The sequence below is a fragment of the Panulirus ornatus genome, chromosome 66 (genome assembly GCF_036320965.1).
Source record: "Panulirus ornatus isolate Po-2019 chromosome 66, ASM3632096v1, whole genome shotgun sequence".
NCBI classification, from domain to species: Eukaryota; Metazoa; Arthropoda; class Malacostraca; order Decapoda; family Palinuridae; genus Panulirus; species Panulirus ornatus.
The window spans coordinates 8,478,214-8,493,837 of record NC_092289.1 but is presented as its reverse complement, the minus strand read 5'-3'; the positions used below and the strand labels follow the sequence as shown (position 1 = coordinate 8,493,837).

The 15,624-nt window shown below is 45.1% G+C and overlaps 1 protein-coding gene across 1 annotated transcript in view; it reads right to left on the bottom strand.

Annotated features, from left to right (window-relative positions):
• LOC139746899 (facilitated trehalose transporter Tret1-like) overlaps positions 1–15,624 on the bottom strand; it is a 95,984-nt gene that overhangs the window by 20,238 nt on the left and 60,122 nt on the right. The window contains exons 2-4 of the mRNA XM_071658575.1: positions 7,581–7,827; positions 6,161–6,334; positions 1,940–2,074 (exon numbers count right to left, since the gene is read on the bottom strand). Of these exons, the coding sequence (XP_071514676.1) occupies positions 1,940–2,074; positions 6,161–6,334; positions 7,581–7,827 (556 nt within the window). The remainder of the gene's footprint in view (positions 1–1,939; positions 2,075–6,160; positions 6,335–7,580; positions 7,828–15,624) is intronic.

The window sequence follows — 15,624 nt, the reverse complement described above, 5'->3', positions numbered from 1 at the left end:
CATTTCCGAGTACCTGAATCAACCCAGAATTTCAAGTTCTTCATTATGCAAACTGGATTTACAATGGCCTCTCCCTTCCTCCCTTCCTGTTCAAAACAAATGTCAACTCCCTTCCTTTTCCTCCCTACTTAAGTGTAACTCGTCCATGCTACCACCATTTGCAGTGGTCCATGGCAAGAGACGTTGGCTATCCATGGTAACCTCACACATCCTTCCAGATATCCTAAATTTTTCCAGGTCCTTGACTCATACCACACTGTCTCTCACACGTATACACCACTTCCGGGATCATAGTGTGTGATCCAACAATAACAACAACATTGATTTTGTGATCTATTATCTGATAACTGTCGTTTTTTGTGGTATGGCCTGGGAGTAAACGCGTTTGTTTTTTTAATGAAAATACGATATGATATGTGATATGATAATAATGGTGTGATAATATGATAAAGAGGGCTCGAACCCTGGTGCTACCGCATGGCAAGCCGGTACGCTGGGACCGGGATTCGAATCCTCAGCTCCCAGAGGTGAACCAATGTTATTATGTATTCCATGCGTCCAGTATATGTGAGAGATGTAGGATATAATATGTTTCCTCTCACTGCCTGCCACTACCCTACACTGCGTGTCGTGAAATGTCACTGTCCAAGGTCATAACTCAATACACATTCCTCATACGTCAGTTGTGATCTACAACCATAATCTATTACCTTATTAAATGGAAACCTCCTTCGTGCTTGAACTGACTTTAACCATTATCTTGACCAAAAAAACTTCATGTTTCAAATGGCCAGATCAACTTTATGTCCACCATAAAAGATAATGACGTATATCTGTTTTCATGACTGAATGCTTCAGTGTTTTGAATACGTAAATGTTCATCCCTCACCATCTAACTCTCAGGAGACACATCTAACATCCTTGTGTCCGTTAACAACAGAAGCTCACACCACCCACAGGAGAACCTGGTGCCTGTTCATCCAGCAAAGCCAACAGAAACAAGTCACTTTCCTCCTGCGTCACCACCAGCAGGACAGTACCATTAACCCTCCTGTCTCACACGAAGCCTGTCACTGCCCAGCTACCCTACCCTGAGACAGTAGCCACGAAGCCTGTCACTGCCCAGCTACCCTACCATGAGACAGTAGCCACGAAGCCTGTCACTGCCCAGCTACCCTACCATGAGACAGTAGCCACGAAGCCTGTCACTGCCCAGCTACCCTACCATGAGACAGTAGCACGAAGCCTGTCACTGCCCAGCTACCCTACCATGAGACAGTAGCCACAAAGCCTGTCACTGCCCAGCTACCCTACCATGGGACAGTAGCCACGAAGCCTGTCACTGCCCAGCTACCCTACCATGGGACAGTAGCCACGAAGCCTATCACTGCCCAGCTACCCTACCATGAGACAGTAGCCACCTGTCACTGCCCAGCTACCCTACCATGAGACAGTAGCCACGAAGCCTGTCACTGCCCAGCTACCCTACCATGAGACAGTAGCCACCTGTCACTGCCCAGCTACCCTACCATGGGACAGTAGCCACGAAGCCTATCACTGCCCAGCTACCCTACCCTGAGACAGTAGCCACCTGTCACTGCCCAGCTACCCTACCATGAGACAGTAGCCACCTGTCACTGCCCAGCTACCCTACCATGAAACAGTAGCCACCTGTCACTGCCCAGCTACCCTACCATGAGACAGTAGCCACCTATCACTGCCCAGCTACCCTACCATGAGACAGTAGCTACCTGTCACTGCCCACCTACCCTACCATGAGACAGTAACCACGAAGCCTGTCACTGCCCAGCTACCCTACCATGAGACAGTAGCCACCTGTCACTGCCCAGCTACCCTACCATGAGACAGTAACCACGAAGTCTGTCACTGCCCAGCTACCCTACCATGAGACAGTAGCTTGGATACTGGAGTCCTTTACCTTTGGAGATGTACCATCGTGGGGTCTCGGGCACGAAACACATCATAGTGCTGAAGATGAGGGGCACCAGCGCCCCGACGTACGCCAGTACCCACCAGTTGGCATAGGTCCCCACCAGATAACACACCAGGATGCCTGTAACAAGACGTCACACATTAATAACTTGTGTTGCCCCAGATCTGAAGACATGGAGCTGTTAACACACGAGTAAAGACATCTACAACTGACTCATTAGAATAATTAGGAGTTAATCGTCATAATACATGGATAAACCTTTATATAAACCTGTCCTGTGGCTGAGATCATGGATTACGTTATATCTAGAGAGAGGGGGAAAAATATGTTGTTTTTAGTAATTTTTTGATTTGCGACTCGCTGTTTAATGGATGCATGTTTGAATTTGTACAGGCGGTGTTACCGGGCTATGCCTGCATGAGGTTACACCGCGAGGGAGGGAGATAATTGACCATGAGCGAGGCTGTATCATTGAGAGAATATCAGTGATTGTCATCAAATAACCTCTCACTACAAAGGAGTCTACATATTCCTGCTGCTGGACGTAGTGCGCACTGTGCCAAGGGTCGTAGGATCCTTTGGAAACGTCCCGGCAAACAGCAATATATATATATATATATATATATATATATATATATATATATATATATATATATATATATATATATATATTCTTTCTTCTTTCAAACTATTCGCCGATTCCCGCGTTAGCAAGGTAGCGTTAAGGACAGAGGACTGGGCCTCTGAGGGAATATCCTCACCTGGCCCCTTCTCTGTTCCTCTTTTGGAAAATTAAAAAAAAAAAAACGAGAGGGGAGGATTTCCAGCCCCCCGCTCCCTCCCCTTTTAGTCGCCTTCTACGACACACAGGGAATACGTGGGAAGTATTCTTTCTCCCCTATCCCCAGGGATATATATATATATATATATATATATATATATATATATATATATATATATATATATATATATATATAGATAGATAGATAGATAGATAGATATCTGGGAGTGGATCTGGCAGCGGATGGAACCATGGAAGCGGAAGTGGATCATAGGGTGGGGGAGGGGGCGAAAATTCTGGGGGCCTTGAAGAATGTGTGGAAGTCGAGAACATTATCTCGGAAAGCAAAAATGGGTATGTTTGAAGGAATAGTGGTTCCAACAATGTTGTATGGTTGCGAGGCGTGGGCTATGGATAGAGTTGTGCGCAGGAGGATGGATGTGCTGGAAATGAGATGTTTGAGGACAATGTGTGGTGTGAGGTGGTTTGATCGAGTGAGTAACGTAAGGGTAAGAGAGATGTGTGGAAGTAAAAAGAGCGTGGTTGAGAGAGCAGAAGAGGGTGTTTTGAAGTGGTTTGGGCACATGGAGAGGATGAGTGAGGAAAGATTGACCAAGAGGATATATGTGTCGGAGGTGGAGGGAACAAGGAGAAGAGGGAAACCAAATTGGAGGTGGAAAGATGGAGTGAAAAAGATTTTGTGTGATCGGGGCCTGAACATGCAGGAGGGTGAAAGGAGGGCAAGGAATAGAGTGAATTGGAGCGATGTGGTATACCGGGGTTGACGTGCTGTCAGTGGATTGAATCAAGGCATGTGAAGCGTCTGGGGTAAGCTATGGAAAGCTGTGTAGGTATGTATATTTGCGTGTGTGGACGTATGTATATACATGTGTATGGGGGGGGGTTGGGCCATTTCTTTCGTCTGTTTCCTTGCGCTACCTCGCAAACGCGGGAGACAGCGACAAAGTATAATAAAAAAAAAAAAATATATATATATATATATATATATATATATATATATATATATATATATATATATATATATATATATATATATATATATATATTTTCCCTTATCCCCAGGGATAATATATATATATATATATATATATATATATATATATATATATATATATATCCCTGGGGATAGGGGATTAAGAATACTTTCCACGTATTCCCTGCGTGTCGTAGAAGGCGACTAAAAGGGGAGGGAGCGGGGGGATGGAAATCCTCCCCTCTCATTTTTTTTTTTTTTTTAATTTTCCAAAAGAAGGAACAGAGGGGGCCAGGTGAGGATATTCCTAAAAAGGCCCAGTCCTCTGTTCTTAACGCTACCTCGCTAACGCGGGAAATGGCAAATAGTTTAAAAGAAAAGAAAGATATACATATATATATATATATATATATATATATATATATATATATATATATATATATATATATATATATATATATTCAAATAGATGAAAATTATGTAGACCATAATTGTAAAAGCTACATTTTCATGCACACTTAAAACATTAATTACAGGATGTGAAATTATGCTGTTGAAACTGTAATATCCCAGCGTGTCAATGGGTTACAACGAATTCGGATCTCCTCCCGCTCACACTCTTGCTATATCCAGTTCCAAGTGGCTTTCACTCCAGTCTTCACGGTTCCCTAAGACAGGTGGAGTGTGGACAGTAGCTCCTCCGTCAGCCATAGTCATCCAATATTACCAAAGGCAAGCTGAGATGTGCGTCATCCGTTGTGGTGTAGAGAAACGCGTTGTACCAGGGACATTTCCGACGCTTGGATGTAGATTTTCAACAGTTTCCCCTCAATATTTATGACCCCCTTCATGGAGTCATTGTTTACCCTCAAATATATCAATTTGACATTTGCTGATGATATCATTATGCTCGAATTTTGCGTCGCTAGGATTGTGCGTAGGCTAGAATTTTTGCGTAGGCTAGGATTGTGCGTATGCTAGGATTTTTGTGTTGCTAGGATTGTGCGTAGGCTAGGATTTTTGCGTAGGCTAGGATTTTTGCGTAGGCTAGGATTGTGCGTAGGCTAAGATTTTTGCGTAGGCTAGGATTGTGCGTAGGCTAGGATTGTGCGTAGGCTAGGATTTTTGCGTAGGTTAGGATTTTTGCGTAGGCTAGGATTTTTGCGTAGGCTAGGATTGTGCGCGTCTTTCATGGCTTTGGTGTCTGAATACGTGGAGTCAACTCCATTCAGTACAGTATGTGAGGTCTAGGGTGAGGGTACTGTACCGCTAGACTGTAGTGTTACTGTACCGCTAGACTGTAGTGTTACTGTACCGCTAGACTGTAGTGTTACTGTACCGCTAGACTGTAGTGTTACTGTACCGCTAGACTGTAGTGTTACTGTACCGCTAGACTGTAGTGTTACTGTACCGCTAAACTGTAGTGTTACTGTACCGCTAGACTGTAGTGTTACTGTACCGCTAGACTGTAGTGTTACTGTACCGCTAGACTGTAGTGTTACTGTACCGCTAGACTGTAGTGTTACTGTACCGCTAGACTGTAGTGTTACTGTACCGCTAGACTGCAGTGTTACTGTACCGCTAGACTGTAGTGTTACTGTACCGCTAGACTGTAGTGTTACTGTACCGCTAGACTGTAGTGTTACTGTACCGCTAGACTGTAGTGTTACTGTACCGCTAGACTGCAGTGTTACTGTACCGTCGACCTAAGAGAAAGATTTGAAGAGTTAACGAGCATCATAGAAATTTACATAATAGGGTGTAGTCTGATCAGAGATTGTTATACTATACTTAATGTACATTCTTAAAGTTATTTGTAATGTATATATATATATATATATATATATATATATATATATATATATATATATATATATATATATATATATATATACCTATGAGTCCACGGGGAAAATGAAACACGATAAGTTCCCAAGTGCACTTTCGTGTAATAATCACATCATCAAGGACTCATAGGAATATGTTGATCACGCGCAAACTTGTGATCCTTTCCAATATATATATATATATATATATATATATATATATATATATATATATATATATATATATATATATATATATATATAAAATTCTTTTTTTTTCCATACACAACTGCTTCTCCAGGTTCATCGAGGGGTAGACATATCATACTCTCCTCCGAAGTGTTGAGACGGAACATGAAAGTAATTATGTAAGCCAGACGAGTCAGGGGAGGCTTGTGGAAGGCTATGGGTGAACTCTGCTTGCTGGAGCTGCCGTGTGGACAGGGTGGGCCAGTGCCCCAGGTACAGAGCGAGAGACGCATTACCTTAAATCATTTTGTTTGATCGTCACTGAAGATACGTAAATCAACTTACCAGTAACAACACACAAACACGATTCTTATAACACAAAGTGAACGGGATGATAATAATTATTATCTGCTGACCAGCATTGCCGAAGGTGGTTGGGAGCAGCCCTAGAATCCCTCTGATCTCTGGCTGGATCGTCTCGCCCAGGTAGACCGGCAGGGAGAGAGTCAGCAGCCCCACGCACAGCCCGCCGATCACACGACCAGCGTAGATCATCATCACGTTCACAGACGACCCTATCAAAATCCAGGCTGTTGGAGGAGGAGAGGAGGAGGAAAGATGAGTCGTTAGAGTCGTAGCTTCTACCAAGGGGGAGGTTTGTGTCAGGGGGAGAGGCTGTGGGAGGTTTGTGTCAGGGGGGAGAGGCTGTGGGAGGTTTGTGTCAGGGGGGAGAGGCTGTGGGAGGTTTGTCAGGGGGAGAGGCTGTGGGAGGTTTGTGTCAGGGGGAGAGGCTGTGGGAGGTTTGTGTCAGGGGGAGAGGCTGTGGGAGGTTTGTGTCAGGGGGAGAGGCTGTGGGAGGTTTGTGTCAGGGGGAGAGGCTGTGGGAGGTTTGTGTCAGGGGGAGAGGCTGTGGGAGGTTTGTGTCAGGGGGGGAGAGGCTGTGGGAGGAGGTTTGTGTCAGGGGGAGAGGCTGTGGGAGGTTTGTGTCAGGGGGAGAGGCTGTGGAAGGTTTGTGTCAGGGGGAGAGGCTGTGGGAGGTTTGTGTCAGGGGGAGAGGCTGTGGGAGGTTTGTGTCAGAGGAGGGGAGAGGCTGTGGGAGGTTTGTGTCAGGGGGAGGCGCTGTGGGAGGTTTGTGTCAGGGGAGGGGAGAGGCTGTGGGAGGTTTGTGTGGGGGGTTGCGCTGTGGTCTGGCGGAGGTGCAATACAGCTACAGAGGTAATGGTTGGGTGTGTGGAGCGGAAGACGTGTGGAATGGGAGGTTTGTGGATTGGGTCCTTGTTCTCACAAGGGTGGAAGATGCTGACAAGATGTGGACGAGGGAAATGGCGTCCCAGACATCATAAATTTTGGTATTAGTTAAGGCCATATTGTGGGTCAGGAGGGATTGTGGTTCTGAGGTGCAAGTCTGGGTTCATGTGTACATTTAACGTTACACACACACACACACACACACACACACACACACACACACACACACACACACACACACACATATATATATATATATATATATATATATATATATATATATATATATATATATATATATATATATATATATTTCCTGGTCTCTTAATATGAGAATGCCATGAATGGCTTCATCATCAGCCTCATATTCTAACATAAATCTAACATCTTTAAATCACAATAGAAAAAGAAATTAATATAATACTATCATTAAAAGTGAAGCTAAACATTGGTGTGTCATCTGCTCTCCCAAGCCTTACACACAGGACATGGTATAGACACCAAGGGCATGAGACGAGACAGCCCGAGTGCCCAACACACGAATCAAGTGATCACACACAGACGGTGTCTCCTGCAGGAGGGACTCACCCATGATGAATGGTGGACCACAGACGAGGATCATCATCTTCCTACCCAGGGCGTCGATCAGGTAACCACCAATGATGCTTCCTGTGAGGGCGCTCAGGGGCATGAGCGAGCCAATCCAAGACTTCTCCTCCTCGGTGACGTTCATGGTGGAGTTCTGACTGTCCAGCGACGCCAGGGCGGGGGACGTGTAGGCAGCGCTGAACCCGACGGCCATAGAACCCATGGAGACAGACACAGCTGCTAACACCTGCAGGAGGAGAGAGACACATGTAAGGCCACGTACCAGAGACGTATTGGGTCTGGGTGGTGATGACAGGCGGAGGGCGTGGGTGTTGTGTGTGGGGTTGTAGAGGTACTGGCTGGGTGTTGTATGTGGGGTTACCGAGGTACTGGCTGGGTGTTGTGTGTGGGGTTATAGAGGTACTGGCTGGGTGTTGTGTGTGGGGTTATAGAGGTACTGGCTGGGTGTTGAGTGTGGGGTTACCGAGGGACTGGCTGGGTGTTGTGTGTGGGGTTATAGAGGTACTGGCTGGGTGTTGTATGTGGGGTTATAGAGGTACTGGCTGGGTGTTGTGTGTGGGGTTATAGAGGTACTGGCTGGGTGTTGAGTGTGGGGTTATAGAGGTACTGGCTGGGTGTTGTGTGTGGGGTTATAGAGGTACTGGCTGGGTGTTGTGTGTGGGGTTGTAGAGAGTGGCTAAGTTACTGTTGTATGATGAGATATGCATGTTTGAATCAAGCACTGATGTGGAGTGACCAGGTATATGGTATACATATGGAGTGACAGGTATGTGGTATACATGTGGAGTGACAGGTATGTGGTATACATGTGGAGTGACAGGTATGTGGTATACATGTGGAGTGACCAGGTATATGGTATACATGTGGAGTGACAGGTATGTGGTATACATGTGGAGTAACAGGTATATGGTATACATGTGGAGTGACAGGTATATGGTATACATGTGGAGTGACAGGTATATGGTATACATGTGGAGTGACAGGTATGTGGTATACATGTGGAGTGACAGGTATGTGGTATACATGTGGAGTAGCAGGTACATGGTATACATGTGGAGTGACAGGTATATGGTATACATGTGGAGTGACAGGTATATGGTATACATATGGAGTGACAGGTATGTGGTATACATGTGGAGTGACAGGTATGTGGTATACATGTGGAGTGACAGGTATATGGTATACATGTGGAGTGACCAGGTATATGGTATACATGTGGAGTGACAGGTATATGGTATACATATGGAGTGACAGGTATGTGGTATACATGTGGAGTGACAGGTATGTGGTATACATGTGGAGTGACAGGTATATGGTATACATGTGGAGTGACAGGTATATGGTATACATGTGGAGTGACAGGTATATGGTATACATGTGGAGTGACAGGTATGTGGTATACATGTGGAGTGACAGGTATGTGGTATACATGTGGAGTGACAGGTGTACAGTAAACATGTGGAGTGACAAGTATATGGTATACATGTGGAGTGACAGGTATATGGTATACATGTGGAGTGACAGGTATATGGTATACATGTGGAGTGACAAGTATATGGTATACATGTGGAGTGACAGGTATATGGTATACATGTGGAGTGACCAGGTATATGGTATACATGTGGAGTGACAGGTATATGGTATACATGTGGAGTGACAGGTATATGGTATACATGTGGAGTGACAGGTATATGGTATACATGTGGAGTGACAAGTATATGGTATACATGTGGAGTGACAGGTATATGGTATACATGTGGAGTGACCAGGTATATGGTATACATGTGGAGTGACAGGTATATGGTATACATATGGAGTGACAGGTATGTGGTATACATGTGGAGTGACAGGTATGTGGTATACATGTGGAGTGACAGGTATATGGTATACATGTGGAGTGACAGGTATATGGTATACATGTGGAGTACAGGTATATGGTTATACATGTGGAGTGACAGGTTTTTGGTTACATGTGGAGTGACAGGTATATGGTATACATGTGGAGTAACAGGTATATGGTATACATGTGGAGTGACAGGTATATGGTTATACACTGTGGAGTGACAGGTATATGGTATACATGTGGGAGTGACAGGTATTTGGTATACATGTGGAGTAACAGGTATATGGTATACATGTGGAGTGACAGGTATGTGGTATACATGTGGAGTGACAGGTATTGGTATTACAGTGAGTGACAGGTATATGGTATACATGTGGAGTAACAGGTATTTGGTATACATGTGGAGTAACAGGTATATGGTATACATATGGAGTGACAGGTATATGGTATACATGTGGAGTGACAGGTATGTGGTATTACATGTGGAGTGACAGGTAGTCGTGGTATACATGTGGAGTGACAGGTATATGGGTATAACATGTGGAGTGACAGTATGTGGTATACATGTGGAGTGACAGGTATGTGGTAAACATGTGGGAGTGACAGGGTATATGGTATACATGATGGAGTGACAGGTATTTGGTATCAATGTGGAGTGACAGGTATATGGTATACATGTGGAGTGACAGGTATGTGGTATACATGTGGAGTGACAGGTATATGGTATACATGTGGAGTGACAGGTATATGGTATACATGTGGAGTGACAGGTATGTGGTATACATGTGGAGTGACAGGTATGTGGTATACATGTGGAGTGACAGGTATATGGTATACATGTGGAGTGACAGGTATGTGGTATACATGTGGAGTGACAGGTATATGGTATACATGTGGAGTAACAGGTATATGGTATACATGTGGAGTGACAGGTATGTGGTATACATGTGGAGTAACAGGTATATGGTATACATGTGGAGTGACAGGTATATGGTATACATGTGGAGTGACCAGGTATATGGTATACATGTGGAGTGACAGGTATATGGCATACATGTGGAGTGACCAGGTATATGGTATACATGTGGAGTGACAGGTATGTGGTATACATGTGGAGTGACAGGTATATGGTATACATGTGGAGTGACAGGTATATGGTATACATGTGGAGTGACAGGTATATGGTATACATGTGGAGTGACAGGTATGTGGTATACATGTGGAGTGACAGGTATGTGGTATACATGTGGAGTGACAGGTATATGGTATACATGTGGAGTGACAGGTATATGGTATACATGTGGAGTGACCAGGTATGTGGTATACATGTGGAGTGACAGGTATGTGGTATACATGTGGAGTGACAGGTATCGCCAGGTGGATGTGTCAAGTGATTAATCATTAATCATTAATCAAGTGACTGATGGCATTCTCGACCCTCCACCTGCCGGCCAACGGAAGATAAGCGACATGATTACAATTGATCAACTTGTGTGGCCATAGTGTCTCAGATGATTATAGATCAATATCGATAATCTATAAATTATCATCTATAATGTCCAGTCTGTTTGGCCATAATGTCTCAACTGATTATAGATAATATGTCCAGTGTTGTTTGGTCATAATGTCTCAACTGATTATAGATAATATGTCCAGTGTTGTTTGGTCATAATGTCTCAACTGATTATAGATAATATGTCCAGTGTGGTTTGGTCATAATGTCTCAACTGATTATAGATAATATGTCCAGTGTGGTTTGGTCATAATGTCTCAACTGATTATAGATAATATGTCCAGTGTCGTTTGGTCATAATGTTACAGTTGATTATAGATAATATGTCCAGTGTTGTTTGGTCATAATGTTACAGTTGATTATAGATAATATGTCCAGTGTTGTTTAGTCATAATGTTACAGTTGATTATAGATAATATGTCCAGTGTTGTTTGGTCATAATGTTACAGTTGATTATAGATAATATGTCCAGTGTTGTTTAGTCATAATGTTACAGTTGATTATAGATAATATGTCCAGTGTTGTTTGGTCATAATGTTACAGTTGATTATAGATATGTCCGGTGTTGTTTGGTCATAATGTTACAGTTGATTATAGACAATATGTCCAGTGTTGTCTGGTCATAATGTTACAGTTGATTATAGACAATATGTCCAGTGCTGTTTGGTCATAATGTTACAGTTGATTATAGATAATATGTCCAGTGCTGTTTGGCCATAATGTTACAGCCGGGAAGAGCACATGATGTCTGTTGGGCTCACGTGAGACACACTAAGCCGTGCTAAGTTACTCTTAAGTGTTAATAAGCTTGACACAAGACGACCGGCACCCGGTGGCCTCACCCCACACTACACGACCGGCACCCGGTGGCCTCACCCCCACACTACACGACCGGCACCCGGTGGCCTCACCCCACACTACACGACCGGCACCCGGTGGCCTCACCCCCACACTACACGACCGGCACCCGGTGGCCTCACCCCCACACTACACGACCGGCAGCCGGTGGCCTCACCCCCACACTAAACGACCGTTAGTCCGGCTGGGTAAGGTTTCAACAACCATATCCAATTGTCAAGCGACTTTCTCTAAATTAAATCTATGACGTAATGTAAAAATAGAAAAAAAAAATTCATAAGAATCCTCGTAAAAAAGTAATAATTCTAATATTGATCCATAACTGATGGTTGATATTTGCTCTATAGCATATTCTATAGTCTCGTAAAATTTCAGAAAACGTAAAGTAATTATTGTACGCTATTGTGAAATTCGATCACACACATTGGAGATTATTAAGGAAAGGCTCAACCCTTGGTTGAAAAACACTTCTAAGTATATACGAACTTATTTTCGAATTCAGTAAAACGAAAGACAAAGAAAAGTTTGGAACAGTACAAAAACGTAAACATGGCTTCTTTAAGGAAATATTCACCAGACAGAATTAAAATTCATCGATAGATAATGAAGCCATACTGTCATTATTTACATCAACTAAAGATAGTACAGTGTTGTTATCATATCACTACACATCATAGATAATGTCTGTATCATTACCTTAGAAAAATTAATGTTTAAACGCGCCATAAAAGATAGCTTGGAAATGCGAGGGATTTTGTCTTGAGTTGGCAACAGTGTGTGTGTGTGTGTGTGTGTGTGTGTGTGTGTGTGTGTCATGATAAGGCTGGCGGAGCACAAGGTTCATCTTCTACTTAATTTTGCAGTAACAGGTTTGTCGACAGGAGAATTTGGGGCAAGTTTGGAGATGAAATATGTAAAAGTTACCGAAAGATGTCCAGGAATTAAGAGAGGCCCTGTTGTGTGGGGGTGCATTCGTTATTTGGGTACAGAGTGCAGCATTACAGTTTATTAAATGATTTTATTCTTTCGTAGTTCAATATAAAATATTCATTCTTTCTTTAAATCTGGCCATTTCTTTCTTACGTAACCCTGAAATAATGCTTTGGAATGACAGATGGCTGAGTTCTTACTGAGGAAGGACACACACACACACACACACACACACACACACAGAGATGAATGAAATACAATTTCCAGTCATCAACATAAGAGTTATAGATACTGGGATCACCCTACTTAACTACCCTTGTTGGATTACCATGCTTAACTACCCTTGTTGGATTGCTTTGCCTGACTACCTCTGTTTGGTGCCCTAGCTTAAGCCTTGGACCGAGGAATTAGCTCATACCCTGGCGATATCTCTTCAGACTTAATCACAGAAATGAAAGCGTGAAAATATGTCATTACATCCACTGGATAAGACAAGCTAGGAGAGACCCCCGTTGCCATAACGTAGAAGAAAATGATAGCATCAGAGAAAACGGAGTTTGTTAGAGCTATAACAAAAGAGATCTGTGTACACGTTGGCGCTTCGTTAAGGTACATAACGTATTTGCTGTTTAATCTACATTCCTCCAAGAATATTACACACCAATACATTTACAGCAGTGGACATGTCAAGTGCTTAAAAACGATCAATTTAGGATTATGGCTTTTTTCGCATTTAAGAACTGATACAGCAAAAGCTGCTATCACTGTAGCTCAGCACGTAGGGCAGTGCCAGCTGCCGTCAGTGTAGCTACTTATTTGGTGCAGTGACAAATGTCAACATTCTTGCCGGGCACATTGTGCGAGAACTGCCAGCCATCACTACTTATTTGGTGCAGTGACAGATGTCAACATTCTAGCTGGGCACATTGTGCAGAAACTGCTGCCATCACTGTAGCTACGTATTTGGTGCAGTGACAATTGTTAACCCTCCGTCAGCTTAGGAACCAGCCCTACCCCTGCTGAGTGTTAGCCTGGGAGCCTGATGATATATCCCTGCTGACTTTCATCTGTGGGCACCTCATGGTTGTGGTGGAGGCCCGTGAGAAGTTCAGGGTTTTGGTGGGGACCTGCGGGAAGTGCAGGGTTGTGGTGGAGGCCCTTGGACAGTGTGGGGTTGTAGTCGAGGCCCGTGGACAACGTAGGATTGTGGTGAGGGTCCATGGGTAGTGTAGGATTGTGGTGAGGGTCCGTGGGTAGTGTAGGATTGTGGTGAGGGTCCGTGGGCACTGTAGGGTTATAGTGAAGGCCTGTGGGTTGTGCAAGATTGTGGTGAAATCCTGTGGGCAGTGTAGGATTGTGGTGAAGCTCCGTGGGCAGTGGAGAGTTGTGGTAGATTGGATGCCTGTGGACAGTGCATGGTTGTGGTGGAGACTTGTGCGTAGTTTTTGGTTGTGGTGGAGGACTGGAGGGGGGGGGGGCGAGTGCAGGGTTGTGGTGGTGGAGATCCGTGGTCAGTGTAGGGTTGTGGTGGTGGAGATCCGTGGGCAGTGTAGGGTTGTGGTGTGGTGGAGATCCGTGGGCAGTGTAGGGTTGTGGTGTGGTGGAGATCCGTGGGCAGTGTAGGGTTGTGGTGTGGTGGAGATCCGTGGACAGTGTAGGGTTGTGGTGTGGTGGAGATCCGTGGGCAGTGTAGGGTTGTGGTGTGGTGGAGATCCGTGGACAGTGTAGGGTTGTGAGGGAGGATGATGGAGACACCCCCAGGAAGGACTGGTGGCGTGACGGACGGACACAGCACTTGAGGCCCATCACCCAGCCATGCCATGTTCCCTCACCCGGGCCGGCTCCTCCTGCGTCACAGGCCCTGGCCTCACCAGGGAACACTCCGGATGAGGTCGCTTGAGACCGGGCCGTTCTGAGAGTGTCATCCTCCCGTTGTCGTGTGTCCCCAGCTACAGGGAGGTCCTTGCGCCCTCCCGTGGACGCCCTCAGCATCCTGCTTGGGAACACGGTCCGCCCCTTTTGATCATGAGCCAGCTTGAGGCCCCTTCGTCTAGATGCCTTGCGCCTACGTCAGGATCCCGTGGGGTGGAGGAGGGCGTGTGAGCGACCCCCACGGTGATCCAGGAGGAACCGGTTTATGTAAATACGTTACAGAACCCCGCACCGCACCTCACCTCACCTCTCACGCAACCCCACACACCTGGCTCCACGATACCTGACCCTCCCTTGGGAAACCCGGTGTAGGAGGGTGCATGCCAGGCCTGGGATGATGGCCCATCCCAGGTATGGGATGACTGTGTACACAGGGATGATAAAGGACGCGGAAAATATAAATGTTTCCTAGTCTAGAGTCTCTCTCTCTCTCTCTCTCTCTCTCTCTCTCTCTCTCTCTCTCTCTCTCTCTCTCTCTCTTGGCGGGGGGGAGTTGGGACTTCCTGGAAAGAGGGCCTCTTTGTAACCTCCTCCTCTTCCTCCTCCTATTCCTCCTCCTCCTCCTCCTCCTCCTCTCCTCCTCCTCCTCCTCCTCTCCTCCTCCTCTTCCTCCTCCTCCTCCTCCTCCTCCTCCTCCTCCTCCTCCACTATGCATGCCAATTACCGGGTAGGGACAGTCCCGTGCTGCACCATCCCGCCTTTTGTAGCTGCCTGTCGGAGTTCGACATCGCCACCAGATGGAGGTCCCCCCTATGTACACCATGTTGAGGACGTACTCGCTGCCTCACTTGGTTATCATGTTGGATTCATGAAGCCTACTTATACTAGGCCTTGTTCCTGTCTTTCACCAGTACCAGTGGTACTTTATAGTGCTCGGGTACTCGGGGTTTGACATTCTGATGTACTAGGGTACCAGGTGTTTTATACCTGGATCTCATTGTATCAGG